The sequence below is a fragment of the Camelina sativa genome, chromosome 18 (genome assembly GCF_030686135.1).
Source record: "Camelina sativa cultivar CO46 ecotype springtype chromosome 18, ASM3068613v1".
In the NCBI taxonomy this organism is placed as follows: Eukaryota; Viridiplantae; Streptophyta; class Magnoliopsida; order Brassicales; family Brassicaceae; genus Camelina; species Camelina sativa.
Genome location: NC_141897.1, coordinates 21,714,076 through 21,734,772, shown reverse-complemented (window position 1 = coordinate 21,734,772; position 20,697 = coordinate 21,714,076). Strand labels below are relative to the sequence as shown.

At 39.8% G+C, this 20,697-nt stretch overlaps 5 protein-coding genes and 1 pseudogene across 6 annotated transcripts; 3 read left to right on the top strand and 3 right to left on the bottom strand.

Moving 5' to 3' along the window:
• Nucleotides 1–680: 680 nt before the first annotated feature.
• Nucleotides 681–4,626, bottom strand: LOC104762538 (uncharacterized). Its single transcript, XM_010485854.3, has 2 exons — nucleotides 1,280–4,626; nucleotides 681–1,196 (listed from the first exon to the last, which is right to left on the bottom strand). The coding sequence occupies exons 1-2, from the start codon at nucleotides 4,209–4,211 to the stop codon at nucleotides 823–825; spliced, it is 3,306 nt and encodes a 1,101-aa protein (XP_010484156.2). The 5' UTR covers nucleotides 4,212–4,626; the 3' UTR covers nucleotides 681–822.
• A 796-nt stretch (nucleotides 4,627–5,422) lies between these two features.
• On the bottom strand, nucleotides 5,423–12,128 carry LOC104762537 (DNA topoisomerase 3-alpha-like; annotated as a pseudogene). The gene is made up of 24 exons (XR_015589253.1): nucleotides 11,725–12,128; nucleotides 11,337–11,515; nucleotides 11,159–11,231; nucleotides 10,945–11,067; nucleotides 10,719–10,840; nucleotides 10,565–10,637; nucleotides 10,346–10,465; nucleotides 10,074–10,157; nucleotides 9,790–9,984; nucleotides 9,574–9,702; nucleotides 9,303–9,377; nucleotides 8,707–8,796; nucleotides 8,474–8,578; nucleotides 7,920–7,954; nucleotides 7,567–7,696; nucleotides 7,405–7,457; nucleotides 7,228–7,327; nucleotides 7,080–7,118; nucleotides 6,824–6,902; nucleotides 6,631–6,702; nucleotides 6,461–6,532; nucleotides 6,130–6,297; nucleotides 5,882–6,002; nucleotides 5,423–5,784 (listed from the first exon to the last, which is right to left on the bottom strand). The product of XR_015589253.1 is annotated as a DNA topoisomerase 3-alpha-like (transcript).
• Nucleotides 12,129–12,341: 213 nt separating this feature from the next.
• LOC104762535 (farnesylcysteine lyase) lies at nucleotides 12,342–14,495 on the top strand. Its single transcript, XM_010485851.3, has 5 exons — nucleotides 12,342–12,904; nucleotides 13,124–13,297; nucleotides 13,405–13,764; nucleotides 13,853–14,028; nucleotides 14,121–14,495. The coding sequence occupies exons 1-5, from the start codon at nucleotides 12,371–12,373 to the stop codon at nucleotides 14,377–14,379; spliced, it is 1,503 nt and encodes a 500-aa protein (XP_010484153.2). The 5' UTR covers nucleotides 12,342–12,370; the 3' UTR covers nucleotides 14,380–14,495.
• Nucleotides 14,496–14,637: 142 nt separating this feature from the next.
• LOC109130582 (uncharacterized) lies at nucleotides 14,638–15,441 on the top strand. The gene is made up of 3 exons (XM_019240277.2): nucleotides 14,638–14,921; nucleotides 15,054–15,159; nucleotides 15,246–15,441. Exons 1-3 carry the CDS (start codon nucleotides 14,812–14,814, stop codon nucleotides 15,258–15,260), a joined length of 231 nt encoding a protein of 76 aa, XP_019095822.1. The 5' UTR covers nucleotides 14,638–14,811; the 3' UTR covers nucleotides 15,261–15,441.
• Nucleotides 15,442–15,903: 462 nt separating this feature from the next.
• LOC104762534 (uncharacterized) lies at nucleotides 15,904–17,604 on the bottom strand. The gene has a single exon (XM_010485850.2). The coding sequence runs from the start codon at nucleotides 17,602–17,604 to the stop codon at nucleotides 15,904–15,906; it is 1,701 nt and encodes a 566-aa protein (XP_010484152.2).
• A 146-nt stretch (nucleotides 17,605–17,750) lies between these two features.
• Nucleotides 17,751–20,615, top strand: LOC104727018 (histidinol dehydrogenase, chloroplastic). Its single transcript, XM_087499860.1, has 13 exons — nucleotides 17,751–17,979; nucleotides 18,154–18,266; nucleotides 18,355–18,407; nucleotides 18,503–18,575; nucleotides 18,683–18,784; nucleotides 18,878–18,979; nucleotides 19,075–19,146; nucleotides 19,226–19,288; nucleotides 19,381–19,422; nucleotides 19,513–19,572; nucleotides 19,656–19,766; nucleotides 19,883–20,053; nucleotides 20,140–20,615. Exons 1-13 carry the CDS (start codon nucleotides 17,904–17,906, stop codon nucleotides 20,512–20,514), a joined length of 1,413 nt encoding a protein of 470 aa, XP_087355986.1. The 5' UTR covers nucleotides 17,751–17,903; the 3' UTR covers nucleotides 20,515–20,615.
• Nucleotides 20,616–20,697: the final 82 nt, after the last annotated feature.

Sequence of the window (20,697 nt, the reverse complement as noted above, 5' to 3'; positions counted from 1 at the left end):
ATATTTAAGAAATCCAGCTAACCGTGATCCACGCTAATTATGATTTTACAGAGCAAAAGTGACTGTTTATTATTGGTCTCTTCATTATATTAGTATAATTCTAGACCTAATCACTATGGAAAATAAAAAGTAATTAAACAATACATTCCATCACTTTGCATTGAATTTATCATTTTAAAACAATATCCCAATTAAATCATCTAATGTGTTGACCCAAAAAAAATAAAATCCACTGGTAAAAGAGATATCAATTAGTGTTTGACAACTGCATTAGAAAAGGTTGGTTAATGCCTTAATGGTTACACTAAACATGGTCTTACCGTTTGAGTCTATGTATGAATTGATTGGAATAACACTAGCTAGTAATTGATTATACTAAATTTTGGTAGGGTAGGGTTAGTAAAAGTTACCGTTAAAGTTAGCATAATGTGATGGATCACCGAAGCTTGCATTATGACAATGATATACTAATGTCGATATGAAAGATTTGCTTGAAGTTTGACTAATAGATATAATAGCAGAAGCTAATATATACCCAACTGAGATGGTCTTTGTTTGCAAACAAAGTGATAAAAGGATCATTACCGTTTCGCGGATTTGTTCTTTGTAGGACGAAATTTTCGAGAACTTGAAACCTGTGTTGGACAAGTCGCAGAAGCATGTCCTCATCTACATATGTATTTAGGAGCCAGGAAAAAAGGGTTATATATATCTTTTGATATAGCTGCTGCGTATAGAATTTACAATAATTATTCGCCATATGGTTACATAGAAGAATAATCTCGGGGGAAAAAGGCAAGATACAACAACAATGTACTGGAGTCATGGCGTAGTACTAGTGTGCGTCAGTTCTGTATCCAATTGTTCTTCTCCTTCCGATCTCTCAGACTCGTTCAGCATGAGAACAACTTGTCGCATCGATGGTCTCGCTACAGGAGACACACTCGTGCAAAGCAGTGCAATCTTCAACACAGTGAGCATATGCGAGACGATTTTCTCGTCTTCTAGATTTAACCTAGCATCAAGAACTCCAGAAGACAATGCATCTCTTCTTATGTAACTTCTTACCCAATTCACCACATCTCCTCCTTGATCTATTGGTTGAACTGGTGCTTTTCCTGTTAGCAGCTCCAACAGAACCACCCCGTAGCTATAGATGTCAGACTTCTCTGTCACTTTCATGGTGTATGCATATTCTGCAAAATTGTTAAACAGTTTAATCCCCTCTCTCGATACCAAACTGCACAAACAAAAGTAAAAAAAAAAAAAAAACTTTTACCTGGGGCAATGTAGCCATAGGAGCCAGCAATGGCAGACATGGATTTTGAATGTGGCATGTCAATAACTTTTGCTAGTCCAAAATCTCCCACATGAGCTTCAAACTTGTCGTCAAGCAGGATATTATTTGATTTTATGTCCCGGTGGAAGATTCTTGGCTTGCAATCATGGTGCAAATAAGCGAGACCCTGAGCTGCACCTAGAGCAATTTTAAATCTCTTAGACCAATCCAAGTCCCCTGAAGGATCATGGAGTATTTCTCCGAGGCTTCCCTTGGGCATGTACTCGTACAGAAGCAGATTTGATCCTTGATGATTACAGAATCCATGTAGCTTGACGATGTTACGGTGCCTGATATTCCCAAGAGTTAAAATCTCTGCTCTAAAGCTATTATCCACATTGTTGTTGTTTCCTCCTTCATGGTTTGATGCCAGCTTCTTGACAGCTAGAGTGTATCCGGCCGGAAGAACAGCCTTGTAGACAGTTCCGCAAGCTCCTCTCCCAACTACAAAGCTCTCATCGAAATTATCGGTGGCTGCAACTAAATCTTGGAACGTGAATCCTTCCTTTGGAGGGAAGTATATGTCCAAAGACATTTCCGACGGTTGGCCATCTTGAGCAGAAGAAGCCACTGTCCTCACCGGGCGTCTCATGAGGTAAACAATGAGAGCAATCAGCATGAGAGAGACCCCGCCAATCGCAGCTGCAGTGATGGCTATGATTTTACTGGTACGCATTCCTCCGGGTTTCCCAGTTGACTGAGAAGGTGCAGAAGGCTGTGTTTGGATACACTGGTTGAGCGGCGGGCCGCAAAGCCCTTCATTACCGATGAAGCTAGAAATGGATATGTTACGGAGAAGTGGAATAGGACCAGTCAAGCTGTTGTATGAAAAGTTGCAACCAAGCAAGCTAGAGAGATTAGCAAAAGAGCTTGGTATTTCCCCTGACAAATTGTTGTTGTTGAGGAGGAGGAACTCAAGCATAACAAGATTACTGAGTTCAGGTGGTATTTCTCCGGTAAGCTTGTTGTAACTGAGGTTCAATGCTATTTGCAAACCGGTCAGACTGCCCAACTCCCGTGGAATGCTACCGCTGAACAAGTTTCCGCCCATTTGTAGCTCGGTCAAGCGAGATAAATTCCCTAGAGCCACAGGTATTGTACCCGAAAGATTATTGTTTGAGAGCTTCAGAAGCTCAAGCTGGTAGAGGGAACCTACTTTACTTGGTAAGGTTCCAGAGAAATTGTTGCAGCACATGTCTAGTCGTTGAAGCATCTTGCAGTTGAAGATTTCAGAGGGGACCTCTCCAGTAAGCTTATTGGACGAGATATTCAAGGTACCGAGCTGTGAAAGTGTGCCAATCTCTCTGGGAAGCTCGCCCGTGAAACCATTGTCTGCTAGCTGTAACCTTTGCAGGGCACTGCAGTCCCCGACCTCCCTGGGGATGGAGCCACGGAATCTGTTTTGTCCCAACTCAATGGCTGTCAGATTAACCAGTTTACAAAGGTTGGATGGGAACCGACCAACGAGGTTGTTTCTGGCTAGACGAAGTTGGGCTAGAGTTTTGCAAGTAGTGATTCCAGTAGGAACGTTACCAGAGAGATTGTTTGCACCCAAGTTCAAGATGATCATATTGGAATGCAGGCAGAGGTAGCTTGGAATTCTTCCACTGAGATGGTTATCGGACAGATCAAGCACCCAGAGGTCACTATACCAGCCAAGCTTTGGAGGTATGGTCCCGCTAAGGGAGTTCTGAAACAGCTGCAGCATGTAGAGTCCTCTTAGGTACTGAAACCCCAGGGGAATAGGACCCGTTAAAGCATTGATGGAGAGATCAAGCTTTGCTAGATTCTTCAAAGTAGTAAGCTCCACAGGGATGGTACCTGTGAGTTGGTTCTCAAAAAGATGAAGAAGCTCAAGCCCCTCTATGTTCCCTAACTCCAAAGGTATCTCTCCGGTCAAAGCGTTCTCTGAGAAATCTATCTCAATTGCATTTAAGAGATTACCAATCTCTCTAGGAATCGTTCCATTCAACTTATTTCTGTAAAGGTAGAGATACTCCAGTGACACAAGGTCCCCGAGCTCTTTCGGGATTGGCCCAACAAGCTGGTTCTTGTATAGAGCAAGAGTTTCTAAACTTGTGCAGTTGCTAATCTCCCTGGGGATAAACCCTGTGAACTCATTTTCCCAAAGAATCACCTGTGAAAGGTTCTTGAGCATTCCTATCTCTTTTGGTAATTCACCACTCAACTGGTTCTGTGCAAGACCAAGCATAACCAAGCTCTCACATCCACCAATCTCAGAAGGCAAACTTCCAGAGATCATGTTCTGACCGGCTCGGAAGCTTGTCAGTCTCTTGAGGTTGCCGATGGAACGCGGCAATTGTCCACTGATGTTGTTGCTGTAAGTCACCAGTTGAGAGAGAGACAAAAGGTTACCAATCTCCACAGGAAGAGAGCCTGAGATCCTGTTGTTGTATATAATCAGATTCTCCAAAGAAACAAGCTTTCCTATTTCCACAGGTATCTCACCTTCAAGCTCGTTATTGTTTAGTTTGAGAATCTCCAAGCTTGAACAGTTCCCAATTTCCTTAGGAATATTCCCAGACAACTCATTATATGATAGATCCAGTTGCTTCAGATGAACCAATCCACCTATGCTCGGTGATAGCTTACCCGAGAGAACCATCGACGACAAATTCAGTGACAAAACCTCTGGATCACTCGAGTAATTACTGCAGCTCACGCCAGTCCATCCACATGGTACAGAATCACTTGAATTCCAGTTTCTCAAATTCTGCATATCATCCACAAACTTGCTCTTGATGTCAAGAAGATATTGACCTTCTAAGTTCAACCCTCTTGTCTCAGAGATCAAAACAATAAGAAGAAGATATATGAAAAAAACAGCAAGCCTCATCATTTCCGTTACCATTCATTCATACACAGAATCCCTTAAACCTTCCTTCGAAGACATCAACTAAGATGTAAATATGTCTGCAAAAACCTCTCTTTGTATATCTCTTAAAGATTAGATACCATACGACCATCCAAAAAAATTCAAATCATCTGGCATGACAAGCATATTTGAAAGAAAGAACACAGACCTTAAACCATGGATCTGAATTCAAGACACATACCTCTGGAGATTCTACGAAACGGAAACAACCTTTGAAACTGGTTTCAGGAAAGGAAAAAGAGAAATAGAAGAGGTGCAGACCTTTTTTTCTCCTTTCCAGGAAAATAATATTTAAAGGAAATGGTCAAGCTATGATTAGTTTTTTTTGATCATTGAAAGCTTTGAAGTTTGAAATTTGCTCATTAAAAAAAGCCTCTATTCGTACTGGCCTGTCTTTTAATATTAGTTTAGAAGCCTATATCAGCTTTGCTTTTGTTAATTTCAAGTAAAAAAGAAACTAAATATTCGTTTTGTCCTTGAAGCAACAGAAAAAAGAAAGCCAATAATATATGAATTAGTCAAAGTGAAAACCAGAAGGCTCAAAATGATTGACCTTTTTGTAAAATTGAAGGTATATGTAACTCAAGTACTTAAATCAAGATGATAGAGATGGCCGACACGGCATGAGAACTTGGCTTTCCTTCTTCTCTCACGATCTCATTCTCATGCATTATTCTATTGTAAATTATCAATTGTAGTCCAAGCAAAACAGTTGTTTCAACTTTCAATCTATAATTCTATATACATACAGAATCACCTGATAAAGAGATAAAACAACAACCAAGAACAACAGTGGAGAAGGGACAACAAGCTCGACTATAAACTATAGTCCAAGAACAAATGCTTCGAAAGCTTGTCAATTTGAGATCAAACTTACTCCTGTATGAGACTACGTACTAAGAGGAACCCACTTCACCATTCACAGAAAGAAACCAAAGAACTGTTCTTGGCTTATGCCAAAGATTGGTATGACCGTATGACTAAAGCTTCACTCTTTCATGTAATCACATTAACTTAATAAAATTGAAGAAAAATGGATCCACATTAACTCACTACAAGTCTACAACATAACTATTAGAGATTAGATGTAAAATTGGTGGGCACGATTCACGGATTCAGAATAGCACGTGAAATATTATATTTGATAAATCCAGCTAACAGTACAGTGATCTACGCAAAATTACGAATTCCAGAGCAAAAGGGGCGATATATTATTTTTGTGGTGAGTAAATAAAATACAAAATTATAAGCCCAAATCAAGTAATTAACTAAATACATAGTACGTGGGCTTAGAAAAAGTTACCGTTAAGAGTTACGATTAGGACAAGCGTTAGCAAAATGTGAAGGATCCCCACATGAGAAGCACCTTATACCACTCACTGGCTCTCCAGTTGCCGAGACGAAGCTTGTTCCACTGCCGCGTCGTCCTCCACCACTTTGGCCACCTCTACCTCCACGGCCACGACCACGGCTGCCACGTCTACCGCTTCCACTGCTATTAGACCATGTTGTTGCATTCCCACTACTGTTGCTGATGCTATCTTCCCATCTGTTAAAAAGCAGTGCATACAATGGAAAATATTTGAGTGATGCAAAAAGCAAAAACGGATTTATGCTAAGAATTTGTGGTAAATCCCGACTCTTACGCAAAGAAACTGCAGCCCTGTGTCTGACAAGAGAAGAATTTTCTTCCCCTGTTAGCTTCTGTGCTGGCTGTACGAAGAACACATGGTGCTCCACAAGTGTTACATGATACTGTACTCTCATCTGCATTATGACGAACGATATTCGAATGCAATTACGTGTCAATAAGGAAGACTTGATCTGGACAATTGGCTTGAAATTACCTAATTGATGACATTTATCTCCTAAAATATTATATAAGGATCAGTACCATTTATCGGATTTGTTCCAGTACGACGAGAATTTCGAGATGCTGAAGCCCGTGAGGGACAATTAGCAGAAGCATGTCCTCGTTGCTGACAATGTACGCAGACATTACTCTGTCTTGTATTGCTTCCTCGGATATTGTTTGGAGGTACAGTATCTGGAGCTCTCCTTGCTGCAACAATAAATCATTGATTCTTTTTAGCCTAAATGTTCTTTATTCGCAAGACACTCTACTTAAGTTCTTGCATTCTCATTTAGGACAAATGATGATGAAAGAAGCTTTGTATGATCTCTAATACAAAAGTATTTGTATTGTCTAACTACAAAGCACTAACCTTGAGAACGGGATCCAGTTCCACATATGTCTATCAACTGTTTAAGAATGTCATCACAGCCACCGACACAACCTGATCACAAAATTACCATATGACCATTTAGAAGAAGATCACGATGACACGGTGAGGCATTAAAAAATAAGGCAACAAATTGGTTGCAAATGTTTTACCCAAGTGATTAACATCAAAGCCTGGTGGAATTCCAATTTGACGGAACTTGAAAAGTATATTGTAGACTGGGCCTACAGAAATGGAACCATTTAGTAATAAAGACAAATCTTTCACATATAAATGCTGTGTCATTCAAGTGTAATATAGTTCTTGGATTTCAATTCACTAATACTAACGAATCTGCCGCCATACCTGGACCACAGGATTGACAAGCATTAGTAGTGACAGATGCTTCCAGTGTCGGTCCAGGAAGCCAGACTGCATTTCGACACTGAAGAGAAGCAAATATGTTAAACTATTTGATAGATGCAAGCAAAGAAGCAGAAACGAAGAAATACTGAAATGTCAAATGATTAGATCATAATTTTCAGAAATAAGGTTACAATACAGAGAGCAAAAAGTATAAATCTGCAACAAATCATGTGGTAAAGAGCTGTGAAATTCTGACCTGAGGATAATTCATGCATCCAACCATGAAATTGCCATCCTGCAAAGACAGAGCATAGAATTTTTAACCTGTGGTTCCCATTAACAAGAGGAAGAAGAACAATTCATATTCCACATAGAATATATTGTTCGGACAAAATATATATTACCCGGTTCTTCCTGAGTGCCATATCTGATTCATTGCAGAGATTGCATCGTCGGACAACTTCACCAGCTGTCTGATTTTCACCTTCATCAGTGTTATTAGATCTGCACATGCAGTATCATATTATAATTACGACAAAACGGACTTTAGAAACACAGTATTGACAAGGTAATGAGACCACCTTTCAAAGAAAATTGTCATTGCTTCTAGGAGCTTTGATTTTTTTACTCTTGCCTGCGAGAATTAATCATTCAGTTTCAGCCTACTGTTAGCAACAGGTTCAGAAGTAATAGATTAGGCCATAGAGAGAAGGCAAAAAATCTGTTAAAAACAATTGACTCACATCTAAGAAACAAGCTTTCATTTGCTGCAAACATGTTTCAAGAACTTCAGCTTTAGTCTTCCTCCCAACACTAACTTCATTCATATCATGTTCCATGACAGCTCTGAGATTTGGTTTCCAAAGTTCATACCTGCAGAAAAACATCAAAAGGTTGGCAATAAGAAGATTGACACACATCAAACTCTAAGTGGCTCTTCAACAGGGGCTTGATACAAATCATGTCTCTCCAAATAGATATTTAATAGAAGGAAATATGACTGAAAGCCACAAATTATAATGATATACAAAGGAGCCTCCAAGTTGTTTGGAAGGTAGAAAATTTGTTGTTACATCACAAGCAGACTTATACATACCCCATGTCATCATATCCCATCACAAGCGCCTCACCCTGAAATGAAATCAGTACAGTAAGCTAACTTCAGAAACGTTGAACAGAATATAAAGGGCTAGAAACATATATATATAAATTATGCCAAGGAGAGAAGTCTTGCTATTACTCCAACAAATAAAGTTACTTCAGATGTTTTATATGCTGTAGAGTTCAGACAGTACTACCACTATATATAGATACATAGTTTTGCTATAACCAAATAAAGATCATCAAGATGTTTTATATAATTTAAAGTCCAGACAACAGTACCACTATCTGCAAACTGTATAGGCTGAAGTTGGAGATAAAGGTATATTTTCCAAGAATTATATGTTTTCAACCTTGAGCTATGAGTGATCCTAGGAACTTATAGGTATAATGTTGGTCTAGTAAACAGACTTATATCTGGTCACCAGCAGTTCCTGATTCTAACGTGTAGACGTTTATCAACACCCAAAAGCAGTTGCAGCCCTAGACTACATGCTGCCATAATAATACAGGATAGATTCAGAAAGTTTTGACTATCATATCACCTACCAGGTGGGTTGGAGAAAACCGTGTATTAGCATCTTTTGTAGCATAACCCCGATCAAGAAGTTTCTTTATGTGGTCGTGCATTGTCGCATCGGTGCCAATGCCAGCCTAACATTCACAAGAAGGTAGGATAACAAAGAGTTACAAACATGATCGGATAAGAATTTTAGGGATAGGTAAACAAGAATATGCAAACACCACCTAGGTAAGCAAAAACAAGCCAATTTTTTAATCACCTTGTCCATACAACACAGTAAGTCAGCTTCACACAATAGCGGTGGTGGCCTTGTTACAGCTGAATCAAGAGTCAACGTTGTTGGGATAAACTGCATATTACCAAGAAATTCAGAGACGTCATTAATAGTCCAGGCTGTAAGTACTAAGCAGTAGGACAGGGTTAAGCAAAACTAATCCAGAAAGTGAATGTTAATCAGAAATTCCAGCAGTAAGACAGCCTCCAGTTTTGGGGAAAAATGTAAGCCACTGATAGAAACTCCATTATGTCTGTCTGAGGAAGAGTCTAGTAAATTTAAATATAGAAGACAGTCAAGATATGACTAGAAAATTAGCTCCCTGGACACAGTTTTATGCCAATAAACAAGCAGCCTCGCTCATTAGATAAAGCAAACACAGTTTGCTTCTCCACATTTCTAGCAATTACTTGGGCCACTTTTATAATAACAATGACACCAGTTCACTTTGAACTAGAAACTACAATGCAAAGTATGCCGTTCAATTGCATTATAGTTTACTAGCTAAGGAAGGTAACTTACAAGCAAGGACAAAGTAGTTTATTCAAAAGAAACTTAGCTGAGATACAGAAATAAACAACCTGCTGCCCTTTTTCATACACGGGAATCACTGAACCTCCCCATGACTCAAAGCGGTACACCTCCAGGTAATTTTTCTAGTCACAGAAAGAAAATTGAGGTCAGTATCAAATTAATTAGTAAAAGGACAAGTAGGCAATATATATACTTCCAACAAACAGCAGCTTTACATTTATTTTATTACCGAAACAGGAAACATCTTAACAGGCAAAGTAGCTTCATATTTTATTCCACTGAAATTACAACTAAAAGGTAGTGAGAGAAGAGTCTTACAGCTAATATTGCTCTCCCAGATGCAGAAAAGCGCTCACCAGAAATATCAATTTCGACGGTAGTTTCAGCAGCAACTGCTGGCTGGGAAACACATGCTAGGTAATGGCGAACAACTAGCTCATAAACATTCTGAAATAGTGGGAAAAAACGTTGGTTCCAACGGAGAAAAACAAGATAAAACCTATGCTTGGGTATGTTAACCAAACCAACACTTACAAGGTGATCTCTGCTCCAGTTAGACTCTCCGCTAGAAAACTTTGTTGGGTGAATGGGTGGGTGAGCCTTGTCATCATGACCACCATTACCAGGGTTTCTCCAGAGCCCCCCCCCCCCCCCCCCCCCCTCAGGTTCCAGTAGTCTTTGTGCATATGAACCCCATGCAGGATGTCTTGTTTGTTCCTCCACCATAGCCTAGACACAACTCGAGATCCTAAGAGACTATCTAAGGAAATCATAAACTCCAAATCAACCATACTTGCTCATGAGAAAAAGTTACTCACACGTAGATCTGTCCTGCTCGAAAAAGAATCAGTCTCTGTACGAGGATAGCTGATGAAACCAGCCTGATATAATTCTTCTGCCACCTATCCACACATTTCTGATGTTATTAAAAAGTGAGATGTAGTTGTAACTCAAAGACCTATCAGCCTACAAGCAGCACAAAAATCTACCAAGATACAATAAAATTTAGATTACTTTCCAAAAATGGAGTCCTACTAGCCAAAGAATCATAGGAAATTTATCTGAACCAGGCTAATATACTCATTCGGACCTTCATGGTGTGCTCTGAACTCAGGCGGAAGTATCTTGAAGCACGTTTTTCAAGTTCAATGGTGTTCAAAGGATAAGGAGGATATTTGAATCGTTCCCTTGGATGTGGGACATTCATTACCTGGATGGAGATTATTAGGAAAATTACACAATTTAACTATAAGATGCAGTATCGGATGATAAAATTCCCTCTGATAAAATGTTTTCCTTTTTAACTCACGGTGGCAGTAGGTTCTTCAACACACATCTCATATAATATGACAGCTGAAGCATAATCGAAGAGATGACCACGCCTGCAATAGAAATTCTATCAATGTCACGTTTAAGAAGAATAGATCGGGAACAAAAATAAGCACTGCAGTTGATCATAGTACATCCAATTAAAGGTGGCAATGCCTTCTTCTGATTGGTGAGAACAGTTGATTGTCCAGAACTCTTCTGGTTCATGTGCCTGGATCTCCCAGTATCGCTCTACAATAAAGCCAAGTGTAGGAAACTGCAGTTGAAGCAGAGAAATAATTAAACCTAGCTGCATTAAATGGCTCTGATATGTAAAATGGGACTGATTTCTGAAATTCATCGATACTGGTTTTGCATTACCTGACAAGGACCATAACTTATAACACGACTCCTCTCCTCACCCGTGGAGTCAATAGCAAACCTATCTCTCAGCAACATAGTCTGAAATCTAGTGAAAGAAGCACCAATGCGTAGGTCTATTTCCTAAAGTATTCAAAAATGAATATTAGCTAACACAAATTTCTAGAAAATACCAACGCATATACACACAACAGGGATTTCAGGAGAAACTCACTTGTCTAGCATCTACAGCCTCAGCAAACAGTTGATTAGGATCTCTAAGATTCTGAACTGCTTCGTGAATTTCCCTAGCAATTCCAATGCCAGCGCATCATTAGAGTTGGTAGAATCGTTTGAGATAGAGTGATCAGTAGAAGATATATGAAACAAATAAAGTGTTCAGCAATCTCTACCTGGCAATTAACGCAGAGAAATGAGCCCTCCGTATAAAAAGATTATGTTTGACAGCTCTGCAAACATCAACAACTTCAAATGCAATGTTTTCACCTTCCCTATCACAATCAAGCCACAGCACAAGCCAGTCACTTTTCCTTGCTTCCTCCTCCAGTGTCTTCTTGATATCCTTTTTGTCCTAAATCGCTCAAAACCAAAATTAAACAAAACTTGGAAATCAGAAAACCCCAACTTAATTATAAACCAGAATTCCCCAATTTCTACAGTTGCGATTACCAAAACAAATCAGACCCAGGCAACAATTCCTAGTTCGAGAATCAATGACCAAATCAACTACCCAAAATTACACAATCACGCGTGCACGCACATACACAGGACATCACAAACCTCGGGAACGTGTTTCATGACCGGAGCTTGGTATAGATCTGCCGGGTCGCAGGAGTGCCATTTGCGGTAGCGATCGGAAAACTCAAGCTCCATCAGGTGACCGATGACGGAAGTCATTAGCATACGACATGGCTGGCCATTAATGGCGTAATCGAACTCGAAGATTTTGTTGTAGCGAGACCTACCCTCTCGAGTCCGGAAACTTCCATTTGACAAAATCCCCGCCACTGACTTCGCCACAGACGGCTTCTCCGCCACGTTCAACACCGTCACGGGGCCACCGCCTCGTCGCGACATCGCCGGAAGAAAACAAAACCCTAACGGTTCGTTATTTCGATTTTTTTCAGTAGGCGAATTTTCCCGCTCTTGTGGGTAGCCTAGCTTCTCTAATGGTGTCACTTCGACCGAACTGTTGTGTAAAGTAAAGTATTGAGGAATTACAAGTAGATCCACATTTCTGCTATATTTGTTTAGTGGCCCGGCCCAATATTTCAATTTCTAAGCACACTTGCAAAATGAAAACTAAAATAATGTTTATGCACATTACTCGTCTCATAAGATAGGGCCTGATAAGGCCCAATACGGCCTTATTGATGATTTACAAAACCGGTGAGAGAGAGAAATAAAGTCAACGAGTTAAGTAAAGATGAAAAGTTCTCCGATAGCTTTCTCCCTTCTCCTCACTTTTATATCGCCGGTTCTTCTACGTTGCTCCGGCGAATTCACCGGTGGCATCGAGGATGAATCTCCGCCGACCATATGTATCGTCGGTAGTGGGATCGGAGGCTCATCCGTAGCTCACTTTCTCCGTAACTACTCTGTTTCCACCGGCTTAAATCGAGCCAAGATCCTGATGTTTGAGCGTCACGAGATAGTCGGTGGACGTATGAGAACAGTTACTGTCTCCGGTGATGTTTTCGAGGCCGGTGGTTCGATTCTGCATCCGAAGAACTATCACGTTAAGGATTTCGTCGAGAGGTTTAATCTGACGGTTCGATTGCCGACGCCGATTGAAGAATCTTCAGCGATTGGAATCTGGGATGGGAAGAGTTTCATTGTCAAAACCTTCGGTTCCCCTATCAAATTCCCGTTTTTGGATACGATCGTCTCTTGGGTGAATGATCTCTACTTGTTCTTGCGTTATGGGTTCTCACTGTTGAGAATGAGCAGCTTCATTGAGGTATTTAAATCTCGGACCTTTGATTTCAGATTTTGGCTATCATGAATACAGGGATGCTGAATCTGAATTAGTTGTTGTAAAGTGATTTACTTGGGAATGATTTGTTTAGTTCTGTGTGATTTTGAAGATGTTTACGTTTGACTTGATTTGCGTCTAGGTGTGTGTGTGTTAGTGGATCCTTTTGTATGTTGACTGATGTGGATTTTTATGTGTATGTAGAATACAGTTGATAATTTCTTGAAGTACTATGGAAGCCTAGAGTCAAGACCTATCTTCGACAATGTTGAAGGGATGCTTAAATGGTCAGGCTTGTACAATCTCACAAAGCTCACTCTACAAGATAAATTAGCTGAAGCTCAGCTTTCTCCTTTACTAGTCAACGAGCTGGTTACAGTAAGCTTTCTCACGATTTCAGCTTAATGAGTTTTTTTGAAACCATTTTTATCCCTTATTGCTATTGTCAAATTTTCTCATACTACAGTTGTTCTGCTTGACTCCAGGTTATTACAAGGATAAACTATGGACAGAGTGTACTCATCAGTGGACTAGCTGGTGCAGTCTCCATGGCGGGTTCAGGTGGTGGTTTATGGTCTGTTGAAGGCGGAAACTGGCAGATGGCTGCAAAGCTGATTAATCATTCAGATGTTACATTACACCTGAACGAGAAAATTGAATCCATTTCACATCTCGGTAATTATTACGAGCTTAAGTCCACAAAAGGAAACAGCTTCAAGTGCGATGTCACGGTAGTTGCCACACCATTAGACGAAGTGGATATACAGTTCTCACCCGCGATCTCAATTCCAAAGAGGGAATTACAACACACGCACGCAACATTCGTGAGAGGACTTTTAAATCCAGTAAGTATCATTCATAGTGGACTTTTTACTCTAACCTGATCATGATTCTGATTTCCAACTAATTTGTGATTGTTTTCTCTCTCAAAAGGGATATTTTGGTATGAAATCAGTTTCTGATGTTCCAGCTTTGGTGGGAACCCTTGAAGATCCTCTAATTCCATTCTCATGCATCTCAATTCTAAGGAAATATAGTGACACAGATATGACATACAAGATATTTACGCGGCAACCTGCATCAGATTCATTACTTGATGAGCTCTTCAGGTAGTTACAACAACACAACCTCTGTCAGATTCATTACGAACTTAGATCTCTTCAGTTTTATTGAAACTTGTTTTTCTTCTGTCCTCAAACAGTACGAGAACCGAAACCATTCGAATAGACTGGGGTGCATATCCCAAGTACCACGCGCCTGAAGTATTTGCACCGTTCATATTAGACGATCATCACTTGTACTATGTGAATGCTTTTGAAAACGCAGCGAGCACAATGGAGACAAGTGCAGTGGCTGGTGAGAACATTGCCAGACTCATAATATCCAGATTTATGCCAAAGGAATCATCATCTTCCTCGGACAAAAGAAGCTGTAGTGCTGGTCTGCACCCGGACTTATAAGCAAGTTTGATTGTGCTCTTTGAAGAAGAAAATGATGTTGTGTATAGCTGTAAAAACTGTAACTTAAGCGTCGTTTGTTTTCAGTTCTTGAATTAACAGATTCACGCATACAAAAACAGAGGAAGTTAGGTATCTTTTTATTACGACAACAACAGAGGAAGCAACATCGCTTAATCCAATCCCCTAATGACACATCATTTTATTATTATTTAATATAATTGGGCATTTCAATAAATTGGTTTGATAATAAATTCCTATAATCAATGTATCATATTTATTATCAAAAATGTATCATATTTATTTAAGAATATAATATACAGAATCCTGTAAAAAGCCCATTTTTTCAGGAGCAGACGCGTCTTCTTCTTCTTCTTCTTTGGTAAGAAATCAGGAGCGAAGAAGAAGAGGTCAAATTAGATTCGATCGGGGAAGATGGGTTGCTTCAGTTGCTTCGACGGAACCCAAAAGCAACAGCGTAAGGAAGAAGAGAGACAAGCCTCCGCTGAAGCTCGCGCCAGAGCCGCCGAAGCTGCACAGCGACGGTTTTTTTTTTTTAAATCTCTTCTCTCTTCTGATTTCGAATCCCCTCTATTGAAAAATTGATCCTTTAGGAGATTTAGAATCTTAAATTCCTCAAAAATCTTAAATTTTTGATGTTTGATTTTGTAACGCAGGAAAGAGCAGTTTGATAAGTCTGCAGCTGGAAGAGCAGCACAGGCTCAATTACAGCAAATGGCCAAACAGTCTGCAAATACTAACAAAGGAGAGCCTGTTCTTAAGGTTTCTCTTACTTTCCTCAATTTATCATTATGTATCGTCAAGTTAAAGTTTGCTTATTTAGCTTTTCCTTTGCTATGAATTTGCAGTGGCAAATGACGTAACTATGAAGTCCTGGTTTCAAAAAGGAATCGAATTGTGAGATTGATCCATTGTAAATTGTGTGCTCTTTAATATTTGCAAGACTTTTTAATGTGAATGGGAAGGCTTATTTTCTTCCTTGTTCATCTTGCTATCTTATGAATTTGCAATAAACGAAAAAAACAGAGTACAATGTTAAGATCATCTCTCTGTTTTATTGTGAGCTTTGTGAGTCAAATGAGCTGATAGCTTTAGTTTCGGGGGCATGTAAGATTCATTTATGCTTTTGTGGTTTGTGGGAATGTCTGAGACGCTTTTTAGTTCAATGATGGATCTTTGTGTTTTTGGGGACATGTTTATGTTTTTATACCTCAGATTGAGCAAGCTTAAGTAGAGAGTCAGCATCATCGAGACAATACTCTTTGTAGTACATTTTCTTGGTTTCTCTAAAGATTTTGTATACAATCGTTGGATTTAAATCATTTGAAATAGATTTTGATATACCCACATGTCTAATTAAGAAATAGACTCACACATGTTACTAAAGACAAAGATGTGCCAAGTTATATATATGGACATCAAGAGTTGTTGTTACTACACATTTTTCTCCGCATTACTTGATACCAGTCTTACATACAGTGCATGAGAAAAAGACCAGGAGACTTGTTATTCTGTGAGGCTTGACTCTTGTGCTGAATCATCTTCTCTTCTTTCCTTCTGAAGAAACTTACCACACATGACAGTACCAACAAAATCAAGCATCCCATGTTTCACAAGCTCCAGCCTCTCCGAACTTTCCATTACCGAGAAACCAAAACGCTGAGTCCAAGTGGTCACAACACCTTGTGCAGCCGGTAAGACCAGTCTACAAACTCCCATCTGAGACATTTGCTTCTCCAACTCATCCATAAGCAATCTGCACATCCCACTTCTCCTGTAGTTAGACAATGTCGCCACCAAAGGGATCTCGGCTACATCTTTATCCACCCTCATTGCAGCCACTGTGACAGGCTCGTTCTTTCTCTCTATCAAGACCGTGTAAAATCCTCGGCCCACGCCATTTCGGTCTTTCCTGAATATCAGTTCCTCAACAAGGTCTCTCCCAGAGAAATGATCTTTGGTAGGCTCAAACCCTTGGTGAAGTATCTCGACAGCAGATTCTAGCTTGGACATTTGCTCATAATCATAGTGTTCATCATCGTTTGGAGCTCTCATCAATGTCCAGACCAAATCACCATTGTCGCCTACTGCAATTTTGCATCCTAGGAGATTCTGAAGCGCGGAAAAGACTCTGTTGCACTGACTACTACAGAACCAGCCTTTACAGGAAACAAAGCAAGGCTTTTCTTTCAAACACTTGAGATGGAATCTTCTTTGGCACTGCTCACAAGTCATCAACTTACTGTTCGCAGGTGATTCCATTGATCCACATATATCGCAGCAGCAACAAGGACAGAACCACATGTCTTCCTCGGGGAGACTGGACATACCGAGGCAAGTTTGGTGAAAAGCTGAAGGACAACCATCACAGAGAAGCAAATCTCCACCCCAGTGGCAAACACAACACACATCACAGTTCATGTCCGGGTCACGATCTTTTCTACAGAATCTTAGAGACTCTTTGTCAAGTTTGTTCTTCTGCTGCTTCTTTTCCATCACTTGTAAGATCTTCTTTAGAGATTTCTCAACCCTCGGCCTCCTTATCTCTTCACTCGCTGTCTTCCTTCTCTTCTTCTGTTGTTGGTTTAACACATCAACATTGACAACGGGTCTGATCTTCTCTTGCTCCCCATTAAACGCAGCCGTATCACAATCCTCCACTCTATTATTCATTATCTTCTTCTTCTTCTTCTTCTTCTTCTTCTTCTTCTGTTGTTGGTTGGATTTGGATACATCAAAATCTGGAGCGGTTTTGATCAATTCACCAGACGAATGTTTCTCTTTATCCGGAACTGTGGTATCGATATCGAGATCCTCAACCCTAGACCTTTTCTTGTTCTGCTTCCGTTTCTGGCTCAATACATCAAAACAGGAAGGTTTTCTTGGAGAGCAAGACAAGTCATCATCATGTTTGGGAACGATTTGCTGTTGTTGTTGAGAGTGTTGGTGGACACAAGCCTTGACTAAAGAGTAAAACCACCTTCCATTGGGAGACTTTAAACGCAGCTCTGGCTTATTCCCTTTGAGATAGTAAGAGAAAACCCAACCAAGAGCCGAGAGATGTTTCTTAACCTTCATCGACAATTCCGATCGTCGTTCTCGTTTGCCTTTATCGCAGTTATTTCCATCCTTTATCATCGAAAGCCACTGCTCCATTGATCCTGGACTCAGCTCTGCTTCCATCGGAACAATATTACACGAATCCATCATATGACATCCGAGAGGATACACAACAATCTCCTAGGGTTAGAGAGCGAACTGATATATATATATAAATAAGGTTCAAGAAGAAAAAAAAAAAAAAAAAAAGGAAATTTTCCAATTTACATATTATAGAATTTTAAACAATTTTTAAAATATGCCCAAATAATAAAAGCAAAATTATAAAAATACACGTGTGTTAAGTAACTAAACCCTAAAAAGTCAAACTCGTCTGAAAAAAAATTAGACTCAATCGCCGGCGACACTGAATCGAAACACGGAGCAATCCGGTGAAACAAATCTAGATGTCACTCAATCTGTCTCGTATTTCACTTCTCTCGTCCCCCCGTATCTCAATTTCAACTCACGCTTCTCAGAAAGGTCACTCTCGTTTTCCAATTTGATTTCCTTTTTTCATACTGATTTCGACGTTTTGTTCATCTGGGGTTTTTTCTTGAAAGCTAATTGATTTGGTGATTCGATTACAAGATTCAATTTTTGATTTTTGGGGTTTATTTAGATAAACGAATTATAATTCTCGAGTTGCGTGTACAGGATACGTTAGATGCTCGTCGATGAAGTCGTATAGATTATCTGAACTTAGTTATTCACAAGTTGAGAGTTTGAAGTCACGCCCTCGCATTGACTTCTCATCTATTTTCACCACTGTAAACTTTTTTCAACTTCTTCCTTCCTCTTGGTTGAGACTTCTCTTACCCGGTGACAATGAGCTCGCTCGTCTTGTGTTGTTATTAGGTGAACCCTATTATTGATGCTGTTCGTAGCAAAGGGGATGCTGCTGTCAAAGAGTAAGTGAAGCGTGACTCAATTCTTTATTTTTGAAGTTACTCTCTGTCTTTCCATTTCATTCTTCTTCATTTGCTTCTATGCCAACACGTTTCAGATATACTGAAAAATTTGACAAAGTTCAGTTGAACAACGTGGTTGAAGATGTGTCCGAGCTTTCTATTCCTGAGGTAGTAGATTAACTTTGTTTATACAAGTTTCCAAAACCAGGTTTCATTTGGAATATCTGAAAATGATGTTCCTTTCTCTGTATCTATCGATGCCCTTTTGTTTCCAGCTTGATTCCAACGTAAAAGAAGCGTTTGATGTTGCGTATGACAACATTTATGCGTTTCACTTTGCCCAAAAGTCAACTGAGAAAAGCGTTGAGAATATGAAAGTAAGTCAATTCAGTTTTTACTCATTACGTTTTTAAGTCTTCTTCACACATGAACATGATGTATTAATCTTCTTCACTTGTTAACTTTGTTAGGGTGTCAGATGTAAGAGGGTTTCAAGATCTATTGGGTCTGTAGGTCTTTATGTGCCTGGTGGAACAGCTGTTTTGCCATCAACTGCTTTGATGCTTGCAATTGTAAGCTCTCATGTTTATTACTTTTTACTTGTTCATTGTTCCTTGTTATTTTTTGTGATAATCTGGTCTTTCTTACTTTATCTTCTCTCTCTCAGCCTGCTCAGATTGCTGGATGTAAAACAGTTGTCCTTGCAACTCCACCATCTAAGGATGGTAGCATATGCAAGGTAGTACTCGATATTACTCACTTTTTTTTTTAATTAGCGATCTTGTTACTTAGCTTATGAGTTTATTGTGTTGTTCCAGGAAGTTCTGTATTGTGCCAAGAAGGCTGGTGTAACTCACATACTCAAAGCTGGTGGAGCACAGGTATGTTTGTGTTGGTCTTTTCCGCCTATGTTTATATGCTGGTGATTGTTATTCTCTCTAAAGATTGTAGAAATTTCAATTTCGATTTGCAGGCTATAGCTGCCATGGCCTGGGGAACAGATTCTTGTCCTAAGGTAAAAAACAAGGATTAATGTGCTTCGGTGGGTTACATCAAACATTCTGCGAACTAACCACACATGAATTTGCTTTAATTATTATGGCAGGTTGAGAAGATCTTTGGTCCTGGGAATCAATATGTTACAGCGGCTAAGATGATTCTTCAAGTACAGATATCTTCCCTCAGTTGCTAATGGTCCTAATTTGTTGGACTACTCTTTGACTTTTTTTTTCTTTCCTGTTACTGCAGAACAGCGAAGCAATGGTTTCCATTGATATGCCTGCTGGTCCTTCAGAAGTTCTAGTTATCGCTGACGAACATGCTAGTCCAGTTTACATTGCAGCAGACTTACTTTCTCAGGTACTTCCGTGAAAGAAGTTGCAAATTTCGATAGATGAGTTTGTCTCCACCTTATTTGTTTTCTTCAGACCTACAAGGAGCGGCTAACTTATACATTTCCTTTTTGGTTTCTCCAGGCCGAGCATGGTCCAGATAGTCAAGTTGTTCTTGTTGTTGTAGGCGATGGTGTAGATCTCAAAGCCATTGAAGAAGAAATTGCCAAGCAGTGTAAAAGCCTTCCTAGAGGAGAGTTTGCTTCGAAAGCACTAAGTCACAGTTTCACAGTATTTGCTCGAGATATGATTGAGGTACCCCTCCGTTTACGATTCACCCTTACTGTTTACTATCTCAAAACAACATCTGTAACATCATTGTTTGCTCTTCAATTCTGCAGGCAATATCTTTCTCAAATCTGTATGCACCCGAACATTTGATCATCAATGTCAAAGACGCTGAGAAATGGGAGGGACTGATCGAGAACGCAGGTTCTGTTTTCATAGGACCATGGACTCCAGAGAGCGTTGGTGATTATGCGAGTGGGACAAACCACGTTCTTCCAACATACGGATATGCAAGAATGTATAGTGGCGTCTCTCTCGACTCTTTCCTGAAGTTCATGACTGTACAATCTTTGACAGAGGAAGGTCTGAGAAACCTTGGTCCTTACGTGGCGACTATGGCTGAAATCGAAGGTTTAGATGCACACAAGAGAGCCGTCACTCTCAGACTCAAGGATATCGAAGCCAAACAGCTTTTCCAAACAAATTGAGATTCAGATTCAGACAAACGAGGCAAAACTGGTTTTTGTATTGTGTGAACATATTTGGTTCCCTAAGATTGGTTGATAATAAAATAAGAGATGTTCGGAAACTCTTACCATAATCTAGTTTTTCATTATTTAACCACCTTCTTACAACATAAGGGATTTGCGAGAATGTTCAGATATGACTGT

Bases quoted from the DNA above. Each gene is read 5' to 3' on its own strand.
- LOC109130582 (XM_019240277.2), top strand. From the start codon at position 14,812: ATGGGTTGCTTCAGTTGCTTCGACGGAACCCAAAAGCAACAGCGTAAG. The intron at 14,922-15,053 runs GTTTTTTTTTTT...TTTGTAACGCAG, and splicing joins GCCGAAGCTGCACAGCGACG to GAAAGAGCAGTTTGATAAGT.
- LOC104762538 (XM_010485854.3), bottom strand. From the start codon at position 4,211: ATGGTAACGGAAATGATGAGGCTTGCTGTTTTTTTCATATATCTTCTT. The intron at 1,197-1,279 runs GTAAAAGTTTTT...ACAATTTTGCAG, and splicing joins CTATGGCTACATTGCCCCAG to AATATGCATACACCATGAAA.
- LOC104727018 (XM_087499860.1), top strand. From the start codon at position 17,904: ATGTCACTCAATCTGTCTCGTATTTCACTTCTCTCGTCCCCCCGTATC. The intron at 17,980-18,153 runs GTCACTCTCGTT...TTGCGTGTACAG, and splicing joins AACTCACGCTTCTCAGAAAG to GATACGTTAGATGCTCGTCG. The intron at 18,785-18,877 runs GTAAGTCAATTC...TAACTTTGTTAG, and splicing joins AAAGCGTTGAGAATATGAAA to GGTGTCAGATGTAAGAGGGT.
- LOC104762535 (XM_010485851.3), top strand. From the start codon at position 12,371: ATGAAAAGTTCTCCGATAGCTTTCTCCCTTCTCCTCACTTTTATATCG. The intron at 12,905-13,123 runs GTATTTAAATCT...ATGTGTATGTAG, and splicing joins GAATGAGCAGCTTCATTGAG to AATACAGTTGATAATTTCTT. The intron at 13,298-13,404 runs GTAAGCTTTCTC...GCTTGACTCCAG, and splicing joins TAGTCAACGAGCTGGTTACA to GTTATTACAAGGATAAACTA.
- LOC104762534 (XM_010485850.2), bottom strand. From the start codon at position 17,604: ATGGATTCGTGTAATATTGTTCCGATGGAAGCAGAGCTGAGTCCAGGA.